The sequence below is a fragment of the Callithrix jacchus genome, chromosome 2 (assembly GCF_049354715.1).
Source record: "Callithrix jacchus isolate 240 chromosome 2, calJac240_pri, whole genome shotgun sequence".
Lineage (NCBI taxonomy): Eukaryota > Metazoa > Chordata > Mammalia > Primates > Cebidae > Callithrix > Callithrix jacchus.
Window position 1 is genome coordinate 90,539,964 of NC_133503.1, and position 19,225 is coordinate 90,559,188.

Here is a 19,225-nt window from a genome sequence, read left to right on the forward strand (position 1 = left end):
GGTGAAACCCCGTCTCTACTAAAAATACAAAAATTAGCCAGGCGTGGTGGCACATGCCTGTGGTCCCACTTACTCGGGAGGCTGAGGCGGAAGAATCGCTAGAACCCAGGCGGAGGTTGCAGTGAGCCGAGATTGCGCCACTACACTCCAGCCTGGCGACAGAGTAACACTCCGTCTCAAAAAAAAAGAACAAACACAATGCACAGGATGCTGCACAGGAAGAACTGAGTTGCATGTGTGTTATCATGCATATAATCAAAACATAATTTTCAACTTTATTCTCTGCCACAATTTAAAGTTGAAAATTATATTTTGATTATATGCATAATACACATACAACTCAGTTCTTCCTGTGCATAGAGTTGTTACACAAAAAAAGTGCTAGGCTGTAAGTCCATGGTTTAGCACATGTAAAACTCTCAAAAATGTCAGTTTTCATAAAATTAAGATGATATTTATTCTAATGCCTGAAACTAGAAAGTACTTCATAGTGGTTGAATTAATAAAAAATGGATAGAGAAACCTTACTGTAATATAATTAATAATTGCTGTATTTTAAAATAGCTTTAATCATTTAGATTTGAGTCCAAATAAAATATTCCTCTTAGTTTGTTTTTCAAAGTCGTTGTTATGTATTTTATCATCAACATCAAGTGAGCAATTAGGGGAGACTTCAGGTATGCTAAGCAAAAGTTTTTGTTTCTGTTTTTTATTTACTGGAATGCTTCCTTCATACCTTTTTCCTTGTTAATTTCCTACTTAGTATGTGAGAAATCTGGTCTTTTTAAAAAAACTGACATTTTTGAGAGTTTTACATGTGCTAAACCATGGACTTACAGCTTAGCCCTTTTTCATGCAACAACTCTATGAATAGTACTATTTTAGTCCCATTTTACAGAAGAGAAAAAAAGAAATTCAAAGAATAGAACTTGCTAGTGGATAAACAGCTAATTATAAGGGACCGCATTGGAAGTCAACTCCAAATAATGACCTTACTGTTAGGTTTAAATACTCTTTCAATCACTGTTCCAAGGTGCTTACAATGAAGCCTGGGAAGACACATATAATCCACAAGGCAAAACTGGTTAATGATATAATAAAGATGCAGAAAAAGTATTCTAAAAGTACAGGAAAGATGGTCATTGCCCACTAGAGGTTTTCTTACTAAGAACAAAGTCAAAACAGCTTGATGCTTATTGAAGTAGTAAAAAAGTATCTAATACTTAGACTATAGAAAACAAAAGAAGTGGCATTCAGTTTCATTTCCATTTGAAACCTGTCAGACTTTATGAGTAAAACAAGATCTCACATCTTGTAATCTTTCAAAGCAACAACGGGGAAGTTATCTGCAAACATGCAAAGGGAGGACTTACAAAAACAGGACCGTCCTAAGAGAAGGCACCAAGTACCAGAAGGAATAAAAGAATTTTTCAAGGAGAACTGCAAGAGGAAGATGCCATATACTCTACTTTGAGTAGAATGCAATTAAGGGATATTTTAGTCTTCACATAGCATCTACTATGAATGTTTGCTATTTTCTAGTCAAAGAAAAGTCAAAATCTAAAGAGGTTAAAAACAAAACTCAGGCTGGGCACAGCGGCTCACGTCTGTAATTCCAACACTTTGGGGGGCTGAAGTGGGTGGATCACCTGAGGTCAGGAGCTCGAGACCAGCCTGACCAACTTGGGGAAACCCCGTCTCTACTACAAAATACAAAATTAGCCAGGCACAGTGGCTTATGCCTATAATCCCAGCACTTTGGGAGGCTGAGGCAGGGAGATCACCCGAGGTCAGGAGTTCAAGATCAGCCTGACCAACATGAAGAAACCCTGTCTCTACTAAAAATACAAAATTAGCCAGGTGTGGCGGCGCATGCCTGTAATCGCGGCTATTTGGGAGGCTGAGGCAGGAGAATAGCTTGAACCAGGGAGGTGGATTGTGGTGAGCCAAGATCGTGCCATTGCACTACAGCATGGGCAACAAGAGTGAAACTCTGTCTCAAAAAAAAAAAAAATAGCTAAGCGTGGTGGTGCATACCTGTAATCCCAGCTACTTGGGAGGCTGAGGCAGGAGAATCTCTTGAACCCAGGAGGCAGAGGCTGCAGTAAGCCAAGATCGTGGCATTACATTCCAGCCTGGACAACAAGAGTAAAACTCTCCGTCTCAAAAAATAAAATAAAAACTCAAGAAGTAAACAAAAGATTCTGGCTTTTAACATGAGAGAAGAGGAGAGATATATTTAAGGTGTATATAAGTGTCCAGGATGATGAGCATAAGAAATTTAGTTTATAACAGAACTATAAACTTAGAGAGTCAAGGCTGGATAGGCTGCAAAAGAAAACCATAACTGTTATAGCCTTAAAATTCCATTAAAACTAAAGAGAGTTGGGCTCTCTTTATACTTAAAAAAAATATTTTTAGTTTATTTACTGAATGCTTCCAGAAACCTAGAAGAAATCTGAAGTAGGGTTGGTGGGAGATTATATCCTACTCTATGGAAATAAACTTTAAAATTCAGCAGAACTGAGCAACAAGCTACATGATGGTATAGGATGACCATCTAATCTTTGGCACATTAACTGATCTCTCCGTAAAAACAACAGAGGCATGCACCAAGGTTTTATAGAGGAATGCATACAGGTATATAAATAGGCCATCATACTGTATATACTTTGAAGTTCACATCACTGCTTACATAGATTGTGAATGTCTTCTTAGAAAAAATTCTTAGGGCTGAACATGGTGGCTCACACCTCTAATCCTAGCACTTTGGGAGGCTAAAGTGAGAGGATCACTCGAACCCAGGAACTCAATACGGCCTGGGAAACATAAGGAGACCTCATCTCTACAAAAAATAGAAAACTTAGCCAGGCGTGGTGATTAGCATCTGTAGTCCTAGCTATCAGGAGCCTAAGGTGGGATGATGGCTTGAGCCAGGGAGGTTGAGGCTGCAGTGAACTGTGATCACGTCAGTGCACTCCATCCTGGGTGACAGAGGGAGATCTCATTTCAAAATTTTTAAAAAAGCAAAAGTTGTTAGAATTTAGATTGGAGAAAGCACTCATAAAACTTTAGGAAATAGCAGAGAATGCAACATTATCCTATAATTTCCCACTAGGAAAACCACCTAAGAATGATGATGTTCATTTCCCACTTAAGCACCAAGAGCAAAGAGCAATGCCCCCAGCTCTAAGGAAACAAGTTGCTCACTGAGACTCTCAGAGCTCACTCTTTTTCCGAGTATTTAGGCTGGGCAAACATTTAGAATTGGAATCGGGGTAAACTAAGCTGTGTATAAGTCAGTCTAAAGGGGAGGCACAGCCTCTGTCTGAAAGCAAAATGCTTGTTGGCACAATTCTAAAAGTACAATTGAGGTATTAAATGCCTACACCACGTTAAATGCTGAGTATTATTTATTCTGACCAACAAAGACCACAAAAAAGCTAAAAGCAGACAAAAAGATTAGAAATTTTAGACTCCTAAACCTGGGGCACTGGTTACATTGTTTACTTCGTGTCACTTATACAAAATTAAGTTTTACTTTTCTATTTTGTTGTTGTTGTTGTTGTTTTTAGAAAAAAAGCCTGCAACACTCGGTATTTCCAGGCACTGACAAGTTTTACTTTTAATCACAACTAAGGAGGTATCTACACAAAATGTATCAAAAATAATTAATATTATAAATTTATTTAGATGAAAGTATCAAGTACAATTAATTATAGTTTGAAACTGTTACAAAAAAACTCTAAGGCAGAAAATGCGACTATACTGACAAGCAGCCTGAAGTTTGGTGCCCTCTTATTTTCAGTATGTGGGAAAGACTAATTAAAAGCAAATGACTTTTAGTAAATCTTGACCTGGAATTACCAGGTTATTATAAAATATCCAAGAAATATTTTTTAAAATGAAAAGGCTTTTTTTTTCCTTTCCTAAGTTATTTCTCAGGGAATTTGTAAAGAAAATAAACGAAAAGCACTGTTTTCACTGTATCTCTACTCAATGCTAGTTGTTGATAGCAAACAATGGGTAACTGTTTTGAGACACCCACCCTTTTTAACTACAAAGACACTTGACCTTAACTTAAAATACAAAATGAAGCCAATCCCCACTATTCCTAAGTTTGACAAGTTGAACCTATAAAGTGGTATAATAAAAAGCCCCCAACTCGTTACTCAACAAAGATTTTTGGATAAACGATTTTGGCAAAGCACCCCTGCCCAAGGAAGTCAGACGAAAAACTTAAAAAATCCTACAGAACATTCTGACTTGAGTTCAGGCTCCATACGGTACCTCACTGACCGAAATGGTCTTGCCTCTTTAGTTTCCAAGGGCCAGGTCTGCCCGGCTCTGGATGATAGGGACCCCCCTGGGGTGACAAGGCGCTCGTGCCTCTGTCCGTCGTTCTGGGCCGAGCTCTGCCCAGAATGACGGGCAAAGGCCGGGCCATGGGCGACGCGAGGGCCTCTCTCGAACTCACCGTGAAGCGCTGGTCGCCAATGCTGCCCACGGAGAAGCAGTGGTCGCCAGGGTTCACAGCCCCGGTTAGCACCTGGTGCAAGTTCATGTCGGCGCCCTAATCCTGCAACGGACACCGCGTCCAGCTCATGCCCCGGGTCAGCGGCCGCTTCCCTCCCTCCTTCCCTCAGGGGCGGCGGCCGCTGTTTGGCTGCGACGGCAGAAGCAACGACAGGCACCCGGAGCTGGAGCAGCTCAGCTGGGGCCCACGGTTCATCCCGAGCCCAGGAGGGCGAGGCCCGGAGGGGGCGGGTCGGCGAGCGGGCGGAGCGCCACGCTCCTCGGCGCACCTGTCACTGACCGCGCCGGCCCAGATGAAGATCGGGGTCCCCTCACCGGCCACGACCCTGGGCCGACTCACCGGCCAGGAAGGCCGAGCTGTCTACACACTTCCTCTGGGCCTCAGGCAGCCGCTCTGACCTAGCCCAAGTGGCGCAGGCAGCACGCGCTCGCACTCCCCGCCTGACCTGTCCCTTCCCGGCTCCGGTGCCCGCCACCCCCACAGTCCTCTGCCTCTCACTACGCGTCTCTGGAGTCCTTAGGCGGAAATATCGCGAGACTTCGCTCGGCGAAGCTGGTACTGTGTTAAGGATTCACTTCTTTACCGCAGCATACAGATCAGCAAGTAAATATAAAAACGCCTCTTCTAGTTAGAAACTGGCCAATCCCGACCCCTGGTCCACCTAGGGCTCCTCCCACCACCGAGGATAAGCCAATCTCTTTGAGGCTTGTGCAGGAGAACGCCGTACGTCTGAGCTTGAACATGATAAGCCTGGTAGAAGCCTGATGAACCCAGAATGAGTGAGATGTGTCAAATTGTGCTTTAGGTTAGGGCTTAATCTAATTATGGGTCTGAACATTTGAAGGGGAGAAGTGCATTGTAAATAGTGTTGTAGTTGCCTCAGTTCTGGTAGGACTACAAGTCCCAACATGCACCGCTCCCTGAGGTGGCCCTAGTGTAAGTACATGTGACCCTTGAAACGTCTACGTTAGCAGCTTAATGGTTTCTCCAGACTTGGGCTTGTTTCGAAGTCCCTAAACAGGATGGTTTTTGAAAGGTTCGAACACTTGACAAGTAGTAAAGTGGTATTTTCTTAGCCTAAGTTTATCTTAACACGTGTTTTGAAATAATGCTGGTAATAACAACATACCAGCCTTGAATTGAGCTCTTGTTTTGGAAAAGAACCTAAGAATTCCAGAATCATCAGTGTCACAGCTACAAACTGTGAGATTTAAGTCTCATTGTATTTTGACACGTTTTGTAATATAATTGACAAACTCTGTTTATTTGTTTTCTCCTGTATACCGTAAGCCTCTTCAGGATAGAGAGGAACAGGACACAATCTGTCCCTAATGTCTAGCACCGCGCCAGTCCCACCCGGTTCAAGATGTTCAGTAAATGTTGCATAAATGTGTATAGAAACCCTCTAGATAGGCCAGGCGCGGTGGCTCGCGCCTGTAATACCAGCACTTTGGTAGGCCGAGGCGAGCAGATCACCTGAGGTCAGGAGTTCGAGACCAGCCTGGCTAACATGGTGAAACCCCGTTTCTACTAAAAATACCAAAAAGCCAGGGGTGGTGGTGCGCACCTGTAATCCCAGCTACCTAAGAGGCTGTGAGGCAGGAGAATAGCCTCCCCAGAAGGTGGAGATTTCAGTGAGCCAAGATCGTGCCATTACACTCCAGCTTGGGCAACAAGAGCAAAACTCCGTCACGGGAAAAACAAACAAACAAACAAAAAAAAAACTCTTCAAATAAAATGAGTGGTTTTTAGAATTTCGCTAAATTTATTTTGTATATACTTGAGTGGGACAAGCATTACTAACTTTATTTTTTTTACTGCATTTTTTGTAATGTACATTTACTTTGTCTTGCAATAAAAAGCTACTTACAAGATACTTTTGTAGTTCATAGTGTGATGATTGTGTGTTCACACTTGTGTGAGATGCCCCTCCCTCAAACCTTGTTACCCATCTGATATGGAAAACAAAAACCTTAAACTAACAGCAAAAATAAATAATTTCATTCTGTATTCCAGGCTTTTCATAAGATGAGGGACAAAAGTTGTCTTTGCTTTTTAAAAATAAACTATTTTTAAGGTCTAACATACCTACCGTTTGACTTGTCTTTTATTATTTCAAATTTTACTTCACATGTCTTAATTTTATATTTTAGACCCTAATCAGGATTGTTGTATGTACTTGTGTAAGTCCCACCTAAATTCTGTGGCTGACCCATAATTTAACATGTTTACTCATTCTATTTTGCCTGGTTGTTAGTTTTGAAGAGCATTCCATGTAGAAGAATAAAAGAAACTAAGCAACAGAGTAGTTAGGGAATCTGATATCTATTCCTGATTCTCAAAGTAACTAGCTGTGTGACCATGGAAAAGTCTGTTTAATTTTTAAGACTGACTTTCCTCATCTGTAAAATTAGGAACTTTAACTTGATTATTCACAACATTTTGTCTGGCAAAGCCTTTTCTACAACTCTTTTCATCCATTAGTGTTCATTTAAATTATTGGCCAGGTGCAGTGGCTCACACCTGTACTCCCAGCAATTTGGGAGGCCATGGTGGAAGGTGAGCTCAGGAGTTCAAGACCAGCCTGGGCACCATTGTGAAACCTTGTCTCTATGAAAAATACAGACTGGTCAACAAAGGGAGACCCCATCTCTACAAAAAAAGATTTTTAAAAATGAGCCACGTATGTTGGTGCATGCCTGTAAGCCAAGCTACCTGGGAGGCTGATGTGGGAGGATCGCTTGAGCCCAGGAGCTTGAGGCTGCAGTGAGCTGTGATGGTGCCACTGCATTTCAGCCTGGGTGACAGAGAAACACCCTGAACAAAAAATGAAGGGGGTGAGGTGGCTCATGCTTATCATCCAAACACTTTCGGAGGCCAAATCAGGAGGTGAAGCCAAGAATTTGAGATCAGCCTGAGAAACATTTGCCTACAGCAAAATATGAGAAACATAGTGAGGCCCTGTTTCTATTTTTTTTTTTTTTTAATAAAATTCCCTTTGCCTCCACACTGCTGCTCCTCATAGATCATCTGCTAATGTCATAAAACTCCCCTAATAAGGTTCTGTGGAATCCTAAATCTATCCCTGATTCATTGTGCAACTTTGACATGACTCTGACCTTATGGGAATATTAATAAGGTAAGAAGGTAGAGGAGGTGAAAGTAAATTGTAGGTGTTTACTCTTCATCCTCTCCTTCCTGTTTCCTTACTGCTGGTTTAGAAAGCAGCACTGCATGCCTGCATTCCGCTTGCTCACAGTCTCCACCTTCCTTCTACCTAAGCCTTACAAATCCACCGCTAATCCAAGAAATCCAGGAGAAGGGCCTGGTGCGGTAGTTAATGGATGCAATCCCAGCACTTTGGGAGGCTGAGGCAGGAAGATCCCTGAACCCAGGAGTTCCAGGTTGTGGTGAGCTATGATCATGCCACTGCACTCTAACCTGGGCAATAGACCCTGTCTTTAAAAAAAAAAATCCTGAAGAATTGTTGAGTCTAATTATCCCCTCAACTATAATTAAACTGTATCATTCCATCCTTTGAATGCTCACTGACAGTATGCTTCTGTGGTTTTCTTTTTGATGGAGTCTTGCTCTGTCACCAGGCTGGAGTGCAGTGGCACAATCTTGGCTCACTGCAACCTCCACCTCCTGGGTTCAAGCGATTCTTCCACCTCAGCCTCCCAAGTAGCTGGGACCACAGGCACATGCCACCACACCTGGCTAATTGTTTTGTATTTTTAGTAGAGACAGCATTTCACTATGTTGGCCAGGATGGTCTCGATCTCTTGACCTTGTGATCACCCACCTCGGCCTCCCAAAGTGCTAGGGTTACAGCCGTGAGCCACCTCTCCTGGCCTGGTTTTCTTTTTCAGTTTCTAAAAAAAAATAAGAGAGAAAGAATGGCTCTACAAAAAAAAAAAAAAAGAAAGAAAGTCTTGCTGTGCACAGTGGCAGTAGTACCAGTTACCGAAGAGGCTAAGGCAGGAGAATCAGTTGAATGCCCAGCAGTTCAAGTTCAGTCGAGGTAAAATAGTGAAATCACACCTCTAAAAAACAAATAAAGATTAAAAATAGGTAGAATAAAGGAAGACTTTTCTTGTATAATTTGAATTTTTTTAATTTATTTTTTTATTGCATTTTAGGTTTTGGGGTACATGTGAAGAACATGCAAGATAGTTGCATAGGTACACACATAGCAGTGTGATTTGCTGTCTTCCTTGCCTTCACCTATATCTGGCATTTCTCCCCATGCTATCTCTCCCCAACACCCCACCCCCGCTGTCCCTTCCCTATTTCCCCCAACAGACCCCAGTGTGTAGTGCTCCCCTCCCTGTGTCCATGTGTTCTCATTGTTCAACACCGCCTTATGAGTGAGAACATGCGGTATTTCATTTTCTGTTCTTGTGTCAGTTTGCTGAGAATGATGTTCTCCAGGTTCATCCATGTCCCTATAAAGGACATGAACTCATCGTTTTTTATTGCTACATAATATTCCATAGTGTATATGTTCCACATTTTCCGTGTCCAGTCTATCATCGATGGGCACTTGGGTTGGTTCCAGGTCTTTGCTATTGTAAACAGTCCTGCAATGAACATTCGTGTGCATGTGTCCTTCCAGTAGAACGATTTATAATCCTTTGGATATATACCCAGTAATGGGATTCCTGGGTCAAATGAAATTTCTATTTCTAGGTTCTTGAGGAATCTCCACACTGTCTTCCACAATGGTTGAACTAATTTACACTCCCACCAACAGTGTAAAAGTGTTCCTATTTCTCCACATCCTCTCCAGCATCTGTTGTCTCCAGATTTTTTAATAATTGCCATTCTAATTGGCGTGAGATGGTATCTCAGTGTGGTTTTGATTTGCATTTCTCTAATGACCAGTGATGATGAGCATTTTTTCATATGTTTGTTGGCGTCATGTATGTCTTCTTTTGTAAAGTGTCTGTTCATGTCCTTTGCCCACCTTTGAGTGGGCTTGTTTGTTTTTTTCCTGTAAATCTGTTTTAGTTCTTTGTAAATTCTGGATATCGGCCCTTTGTCAGATGGGTAAACTGCAAACATTTTTTCCCATTCTGTTGGTTGCCGATTCACTCTGTTTCTTTTGCCGTGCGGAAGCAGTGGAGTTTGAATAGGTCCCATTTGTCTATTTTGGCTTTTGTTGCCAATGCTTCTGGTGTTTTGGTCGTGAAGTCCTTGCCTGCTCCTATATCCTGAGTGGTTTTGCCAAGATTTTCTTCTAGGGTTTTTATGGTGTTAGGTCTTATGTTTAAGTCTTTAATCCATCTGGAGTTAATTTTAGTGTAAGGTGTCAGGAAGGGGTCCAGTTTCTGCTTTCTGCACATGGCTAGCCAGTTGTCCCAACACCATTTATTAAACAGGGAATTCTTTCCCCATTGCTTTTCTCAGGTTTACAAAGATTGTATGGTTGTAGATATGTTGTGTTGCCTCCAATGCCTCTGTTCTGTTCCATTGGTCTATATCTCTGTTTTGGTACCAGTACCATGCTGTTTTGATTACTGTAGCCTTGTAGTATAATTTGAAGTCTGGTAGTGTGATGCCTCCCACTGTGTTCCTTTTACTTAGAATTGACTTGGCTATTTGGGCTCTCTTTTGGTTCCATATGAAGTTTAAGGTGGTTTTTTCCAGTTCTGTGAAGAAGGTCATTGGTAGCTTGATGGGGATAGCGTTGAGTCTGTAAATTACTTTGGGCAGTATGGCCATTTTCATAATATTGATTCTTCCTAACCATGAACATGGAATGTTTCTCCATCTGTTTGTGTCCTCTCTTATTTCATTGAGCAGTAGTTTGTAGTTTTCCTTGAAGAGTTCCTTTACGCTCCTTGTTAGTTTTATTCCTAGGTATTTTATTCTCTTTGTAGCAATTGTGAATGGCAGTTTGTTCTTGATTTGGCTCTCTGTTAGTATGTTATTGGTGTAAAGAAATGCTTGTGATTTTTGCATGTTGATTTTGTATCCTGAGACTTTGCTGAAGTTGCTTATCAGTGTCAGGAATTTTTGGGCTGAGGTGATGGGGTCTTCTAGGTATACTATCATGTTGTCTGCAAATAGAGACAATTTGGCTTCCACCTTTCCTATTTGAATACCCTTTATTTCTTTTTATTACCTGATTGCTCTGGCTAGAACTTCCAGTACTATATTGAATAGCAGTGGTGAAAGAGGGCATCCTTGTCTAGTGCCGGATTTCAAAGGGAATGCTTCCAGTTTTTGCCCATTCAGTATCATACTGGCTGTTGGTTTGTCATAAATAGCTTTTATTACTTTGAGATACGTTCCATCGATACCGAGTTTCTTGAGGGTTTTTAGCATAAAGGGCTGTTCAATTTTGTTGAATGCCTTCTCTGCGTCAATTGAGATAATCATGTGGTTTTTGTTTTTGGTTCTGTTTATGTGGTGAATTACGTTTATAGACTTGCGTATGTTGAACCAGCCTCGCATCCCCGGGATAATTCCTACTTGATCATGATGGATAAGTTTTCTGATTTGCTGTTGCAATCTGCTTGCCAATATTTTATTGAAGATTTTTGCATCTATGTTCATCATAGATATTGGCGTGAAGTTTTCTTTTCTTGTTGGGTCTCTGCCGGGTTTTTTGGTATCAGGATGATGTTGGTCTCATAAAATGATTTGGGAAGGATTCCCTCTTTTTGGATTATTTGGAATAGTTTCAGAAGGAATGGTACCAGCTCCTCTTTGTGTGTCTGGAAGAATTCGGCTATGAACCCATCTGAACCTGGGCTTTTTTTGTGTGGTAGGCTCTTAATTGCTGCCTCAATTTCAGATCTTGTTATTGGTCTATTCATGGTTTCAGCTTCCTCCTGGTTTAGGCTTGGGAGGACACAGGAGTTCAGGAATTTATCCATTTCTTCCAGGTTTACTAGTTTATGTGCATAGAGTTGTTTGTAATATTCTCTGATGATTGTTTGAATTTCTGTGGAATCTGTGGTGATTTCCCCTTTATCATTTTTTATTGCATCTATTTGGTTGTTCTCTCTTTTCTTTTTTATCAATCTGGCTAGTGGTTTGTCTATTTTGTTGATCGTTTCAAAAAACCAGCTCTTAGATTTATTGATTTTTTGAAGGGTTTTTCGTGTCTCTATCTCCTTCAGTTCAGCTCTGATCTTAGTTATTTCTTGTCTTCTGCTAGATTTTGAGTTTTTTTGACTTTGCTCCTCTAGCTCTTTCGAATAATTTGCATTATTACTAGCAGCAAGATCTCTTACAAAACTGAAGTGCTATGTGGTTTCTGAGACTGGCAGGCCAAAGGTAAGTTATGTTGTCTTCAATACTCGTCTTCAAGAGGAGGGGGAATTTTATAAGTCAGAGGGTGATGATAGTGTAAAGAAACCCAAACAGGCCAAATGTTGAGGATTCTTGGAAAGAAAAGGAGCATATAGGAAGCTAGCTTAGATTGGGAAATAGTCATGCCTCTTACCCACTTTTGATTTCCTGAAATCCTTGTCATTACTCTCCTCCCCCACACAAATACATCAGTCTAAATCTCTATTCTCAGCCGGACTTGGTGGGATGCCCAGATAGGCACTGTAGTCCCGGCACTTTGGGAGGCCCAGGCAGGCAGATCACCTGAGGTTGAGAGTTCAAGACCAACATGGTGAAACTGCATCTCTACTAAAAAATACAAAAATTATTCAAGCATGGTAGCAAGCACCTGTAGTCCCAGCTACTTGGGAGGCTAAGATAGGAGAATCACTTGAACCCGGGAAGCAGAGGTTGCCGTGATCCGAATCGCGCCACTGCACTTCACCCTGGGCAACAGAGGGAGACCCTGTTTCAAAATAATAATGATAATTTCCTATTCTCCCAGGGCCTCTGTCACCAGAGCCACCTATAGGGGCTTCAATCCCTGTTGCTAACACCCAATAAATGAGGGGAGTTAGGAATAAGGGAAATTCTTATTCTCATAACTCAGCCTAAATTAGGGGGAATATGTCGCTTAAATTTCACAAGCATTTTAACCTCATCATCTCATAAAAATAATATGAGAATCTCTGTGCAATGAAGATGTTAGTAGCTCTAGAAACTTGCCTCTACCACCAAGAGCAACCTTGCCTACAGCAAAGTTCATCAGGAATACTATAGGTTAAATAGATTTTTTTTTTTTTTTTTTTTTTTTTGAGACGGAGTTTCGCTCTTGTTACCAAGGCTGGAGTGCAATGGTGCGATCTCGGCTCACCATAACCTCCGCCTCCTGGGTTCAGGCAATTCTCCTGCCTCAGCCTCCTGAGTAGCTGGGATTACAGGCACACGCCACCATGCCCGGCTAATTTTTTTGTATTTTTAGTAGAGACGGGGTTTCACCATGTTGACCAGGATGGTCTCCATCTCTTGAACTCGTGATCCACCCACCTTGGCCTCCCAAAGTGCTGGGATTACAGGCTTGAGCCACCGCGCCCGGCCGGTTAAATAGATATTTTATAGGGAGGCTGAGGCAGGAGAATTGCTTGAACCCAGGAGGCGGAGGTTGCTGTGAGCCGAGATTGCACCACTGTGCTACAGTCTGGCACCTGGCAACAGAGCGAGACTCCATCTCAAAAAAAAAAAAAAAATAGATATTTTATAGCCAGGAGTAATGTGGCATATGCCTATACTCCCAGCTACTTTAGAGGCTGAGATAGGAGGAACACTTGAGCCCAAGAAATTGAGGCTGCAGTGTGCCATGATTGGCACCACTGCATTCTAGCCTGGGTGACAAAGGAAGACCCTTTAAAAAAAAAAAGAATTTGTACCAAATCCAAATTTACAAAGACGTGAACAGAAACTACTATATATTCTTATTTTTTCTCTCTTCTGACTGAGGGAAGTAGAAATAGCTGCTAGAGAGTGACAAAGAAGAATTATATACATGTGCACACATAAACAAACAAACTTGTTTTTCTTTCTTAAGAGAGTCTCACTCTGTCACCCAGGCTGGAGTGCAGTGGCACCATCATGACTCACTGCAGCCTTTACCTCCTGGCAGGCTCAGGTGATCCTTCTGCCTCCCAAGTAGCTGGGACAATAGGTACATGCCACCATGCCCAGCAAGTTTTTGTATTTTTTTGTAGTGATGGGGTTTTGGCCTGTTGCCCCAGCTGGTCTTGAACTCCTGGGTTCAAGTGATCCACCTACCTCAGCCTCCCGAAGTGCTGGATTATAGTTGTGAGCCACCATGCTTGATCACATACTCTTTTTATATGAGGAATGTAAGCCCTTTTAAATTATCAGGTCCAGAAAGGCATTAAAATGAGACAGCAATCATATCCCATCTCTCTCCTTGAACTATGTAATCTTCTCCTGAAAGTGCTAGCGTGGTCGGGCCCAGTGGTTCACCCCTGTAATCCCAGCACTTTGGGAGGCCCAGGCAGGCAGATCACCTGAGGTCAAGAGTTTGAGACCAGCCTGGCCAACATGGTGAAACCCATGTCTACTAAAAATACAAAAATTAGGCAGGCGTGGTGGCAGGCGCCTGTAATCCCAGCTACTTGGGAGGCTGAGGCAGGAGAATCACTTGAACTTGGGAGGCAGAGGTTCTGGTGAGCTGAGATCACACCACTGCACTCCAGCCTGGGTGACAGAGTGAGACTCCATCAAAGAAAGGAAGGAAGGAAGGAAGAAAGGAAGGAAGGAAGGAAGGAAGCAGGGAGGGAGGGAGGGAAGGAAGGAAGCAAGCAAGCAGGGAGGGAGGGAGGGAGGCAGGGAAGGAAGGAAGGAAACTGCTAGCTATTGCTACAAGTAACTATAAATTAATCTAACAATGCCACATTCTGGACAGTGTAACCCACCCACTATAGCTCAACAATGTATAGCCAATCACTAATGAATGTTATTTCTCTGAACTAACGAGAATTCCTGACAAACAACAAACAACTTTGTATAAGCCCATTCCTTGTTCCCTTTTTGCCTTCAAAGATTTGCTTGTAACAAAAGTCTGAAAAGAGTATTTCCCAAGACAATTTGGAAGCGTGTCCCAGGCAGCTGTTCTCTACTTTGGCCCAAAGAAACTCTATATTAATTTTTTTTCCTTTTTTTTTTTTTTTTTTAAAATAAAGACCGGTTTTCACCATGTTGGTCAGGCTGGTCTTGAACTCCCGATCTCAGGTGATCCACCCACCTTGGCCTCCAAAGTGCTTGGAATTATAGGCATGAGCCACTACGCCTGGCCAACTCTATATTAATTCTGACTCAGATTCTTTTCTTTTTTTCTTTTTTCTTTTTTTTTTTTTGAGATGGAGTCTGGCTCTGTCGCCCAGGCTGGAGTGCAGTGGTGTGATCTCAGCTAACTGCAACCTCCACCTCCTGGGTTCAAAGAATTCTTCTGCCTCAGCCTCCCAAGTAGCTGGGATTACAGGCATGCACAGCTAATTTTTTGGTATTTTTACTAGAGACAGAGTTTCACCATATTGGTCAGGTTGGTCTCAAACTCCTGACCTTGTGATTCACCCACCCCTCCGGCCTCCCAAAGTGCTAGGATTACAGGCGCGAGACACTGTGCCTGGCCGATTCTTTTCTTTTAATTTGACAAGAAAGATGGATAAAAAGAGAAATGAACAATCACACCTGGACTGTCTCTCATTAGCAGACACATAGGTTCCAGGGACTTACACTGAATTGGGGGAATGGTCCAAATTCCAATGGTAATTCCCAAGTGAAGAGGATTATGAGTCTGGCCAGTATCAGAGTTCATTAGAAGTAGATTATGTAAATCCTATGCAATTCACAAAGTGGGACATGGGAACTAAGTCTAGCAATATTGACACCAGTTAGATACCATGGGCATATTCTAAAATGTCAATTATGTAATAATTATAATGATTAACATTATTTGAATATTTAGTAAATTAAGTACTATTCTAAGCATTCCGTATTGACTCATTTAATCCTCCTGTCAACCTGAAGAGATGGATACTATTATGCCCTCCCCCTCATTACTTTCCCCTATCCTTCCTTGTACTAGTAAGGAAACAGACAGAGAAAGTGAATTTGCTTGCTCAAGTCACATAGTAATGGGTAGAGGCAGAAGTTGTTAACTGTTACACTATACTGCGTCTGTACCAGAGGGAAAAAGAAAGGGAAGGAGGAGGGTGAAAAAAGAAAAGAAATTTAGCATGCAAAATCCAGACGCAAACAAAGCAAAGCTCTCCCAAAAAAAGAAAATTTCCTCTGGTAGCTTTCAAGGTACTGTAATAACACAAATTCAGTTAAACGAAACCTCAGAGATGAGATGATAAAATAATAAAATGAGAAGACAAGGAATATTTCAGAACTAAATAAATTAATGACATAATTTTCCAAATTAATAAATTAGAGCAGGAAATACACAGGCATGGCTGAAAATCAAACTTCTTTCTTTTTTAAAAAAGGGTTCTCACTCTGTTGCCTAGGCTGTTCTCAAACTCCTGGGCTCAAGTGATCCTCCTATCTCAGCCTCCCAACTAGCTGAGATTTTTCTTTTCTTTTGAGATGGAGTTTCACTCTTGTTGACCAGGCTGGAGGGCAACGGCGTGAACTTGGCTCACCGCAACCTCTGCCTCCCGAGTTCAAGCGATTCTCCTACCTCAGCCTTTTGAGTAGCTGGGATTACAGGCATGTGCCACCATACCTGACTAATTTTTGTATTTTTAGTAGAGACAGGGTTTCTCCATGTTGGTCAGGCTGGTCTCAAACTCCTGACCCCAGGTGATCTGCTCGCCTCAGGCTTCCAAAGTGCTGGGATTATAGGCATGAGCCAGCCTCAGGCTTCCAAAGTGCTGAGATTATAGGCGTGAGCCACTGTGCCGGGCCTTCTATCTTTTTTTTTTTGGTACAAAGTGTAATCCAAATCTCACCACTTAAAGGTAACTACTATTAATAGGTTTTTGTATGCCTATTATACACATTGTTTACCAAAAAAAAAGGGATTATAGTTTACAGACATTTTATAATCTTTTTTAAAATGCAACAATTTGTCATGAACATCTTTGCCTATAAATAAATACACTTCTCTAGCATCATTTTTAAAAACAACACAGTAATCCATCATGTGTATAAAGCACACACTATGCAACTAGTCTCCAATGGGTATGCATATTTTTACAATTTTTTTCTTTTCTTTTTTTGAGGCAGGATCTCTGTCACCCAGGCTGGAGTGCAGTGGGGTGCTATCAGAGCTCAAAGTAGCCTTGAATTCCTGGGCCCCTAAAGTGCAGGGATTATAAACATGAGACACTGGGCCTGACCCTATTTTTGATAAAGATTTTCAAATTACCTTTCAGAAAGGCATTTAGCAGCTAATCTATTTTGATTGCGCAGCACTCTATACACTGTTCTCCATCTCCACTCCCACCTCCTGCTCATAACAACCCCTTCCATTCAAACCACAAGGAAAGACACATGACTAATAATAAAAATGATAGATAAGATGTATGTAATATATTCTTCTTGCCAGGGATTGTGCTGTGTATTTCTACACAGAATGTAATCTTCACAATGTAATTCCTAGATTACAGATAAGGAAACAAAAACAGTAAAGGTCGGTAATTTCCCAAGGTCACACAGCTAGCTGGGATTTAAGTCCATTATGTCTGGCAACACAGAACACAGGCCCTTTCCCACTCAGGGCTATACGGCCTCAACTCGGTTTCCCTGGCTACTGTAATTGACTCAGGGATGAACCCCAGCTGGGTCAATGAGAATCTTCCTCCAGGACTGTCTGCTGCATCTACCTAGCAGGGAACTCTTGCATTTTTGAAGTGATTAAACATTGTTCGTGAACATAAATGATGCCTGACTGTTTTAGCAAAGAATGAAGAAAGTAAAGTAGAGCTAAACTGTTTTTTATAGGGAGTAAAAGGAAGCCATGACAACCTCACTTGAACTCTTGGTCCAGTCTTGTTTAATGTCCATCCTACCCAATTATGTGAATACAACTACTTTACATATATGTATTATATATGTAATATCCACATATTACATATATATACATATACTGAGAGAGAGAGAGAGAGGGAGAGAGAGAGCGAGATACGAGTCATGCCATCTTGGCCTCAAGCAATCCTACCTTGGCCTCTTAAAGTGGTGGGATTACACGCGTGAACCACCATGCCCAACCTCCATCTACTTTTTTTTCTTTTCAGTTGGCTTGCATTCTATTTCTGTCACTTTGGATCACAGCATTAATGCATGGTAACTTAAATTCCCAGCAACATGAGAGTTACAGTTTTCCTGCATCTTTAAAAGTATTAAGCATGTGAATTAAGAGAGAGAAGAACACCAGAGTTTAGAGAAAAGCAAAAATATGAGTCCTGAAAGGTGCTTCATACATAATGTAATTGTAATTACCAGCAGTAGGATTTTTAAAAATAAAAGTATACACACAAGGTGAAAATTCTACAGAAAAATATGTAACAGAGTTCTGAATGAATAGAAAAAAAGCAGAGTTGAGGAATGGGTGAATTACCTCATCTTTCACCTGCTGAGTTTTCATTTCCTATACAGCAGAGGGGAAAAAAAGAGAGAACCTTTTCAGGAAAGACATTCTATAAGCAACTTTCTGAAAACACTCATTTCTGTCACTGGAATTACTAGAAATTCAAATATCCTCAATACCTTTCCTGGTATGCTCGAAAAACACTGCCATATTCTCTGCGCAGACACTTTTGATTATAGTTCTTTGATTTAAAACATCCATAGAGAGAAAGCTCCATGTTTGCACATACTGTTGAATTAAACAATAATGGATTTTTAGTAAGTAGGGGCTTTTGCTCTCTAAAGATCTAAAAGGTAGATAAAAGAAACATCTTTTGCTATAAGTGAAAAAATAATTTCTCCTCTACTGTATATATTTCTGGGAGGGGTGGAAATCTCACCCTCAACCTTGTGTTCTTTAAAATGAAAAATTTTGACCAAGCACAGTGGCTTGTACCTATAATCCTAACAATTTAGAAGGGTAAGTCAGGACAGCTTGAGGCCAGGAGTTCAAGACCAGCCTTGGAAATATAGAGAGACTTCATCTCTATCTTTAAAAAATGAAATGTTAACATATATAATGGTATTTTTATGTATTTCTAATTTTTTATTATAGATAATGCAGTCTGGAGTCTGACATATTACATTTGTTTGCTTAATGTTTTTTCTAGAAAAGTTTTTGCCCTAAAAAAAACGAGGGAAAACATTTTGAAGATTTCTTTTAGAAAAGTAGTAATGGAGGCTGGGCAAGGTGGCTCACACCTGTAATCCCTGGCACATTGAGAGGCCGAGGTGACCGGATCACCCGAGGTCAGGTGTTTGAGATCAGCCTAGCCAACGTGGCGAAAACTCGTCTCTACTAAAAAATACAAAAATTAGCAGGGCATAGTGGCAGGCGCCTGTAATTCCAGCTACTTAGGAGGCTGAGGCAGGAGAATTGCTTGAATCTGGGAGGCAGAGATTGCCGTGAGCCGAGATCTCGCCATTCCACTCCAGCTTGGGCAACAAGAATGAAACTCAGTCTCAAAAAAAAAAGAGAAAAGAAAAGTAGTAATGGAAATGGAAACAAGCCACTAATTAGCAGGGCTGGATGACTAAGGAAATGGTGTTTTGCTAATGCAGTAAGATAGGGAGAAAATAGTAGGATAAACCATTTGGGGTTCGTAAGGCTACGACTAATTTTAGTATTTGAATTTGAAGTCATCATGGAACATTCATTAT

The 19,225-nt window shown here is 41.3% G+C and overlaps 1 protein-coding gene and 1 pseudogene across 26 annotated transcripts in view; one reads left to right on the forward strand and one right to left on the reverse strand.

Annotated features, from left to right (window-relative positions):
• Nucleotides 1-5,026, reverse strand: part of DMXL1 (Dmx like 1) — a 193,201-nt gene extending 188,175 nt beyond the window's left edge. For 20 of the 26 annotated variants that reach the window (XR_013532130.1, XR_013532127.1, XR_013532125.1 and 17 more), the window contains exon 1: nucleotides 4,478-5,026. Coding sequence is in view for 15 of the 26 variants with exons in the window: in XM_078365021.1 (XP_078221147.1) it covers nucleotides 4,478-4,564 (87 nt within the window). In the remaining 11 variants the exon portion in view is untranslated. The remainder of the gene's footprint in view (nucleotides 1-4,477) is intronic. The other 6 variants (XM_078365010.1, XM_078365018.1, XM_078365015.1 and 3 more) reach the window with 2 other exon arrangements.
• A 1,384-nt stretch (nucleotides 5,027-6,410) lies between these two features.
• LOC118151996 (small nucleolar RNA U13) lies at nucleotides 6,411-6,495 on the forward strand (annotated as a pseudogene).
• Nucleotides 6,496-19,225: the final 12,730 nt, after the last annotated feature.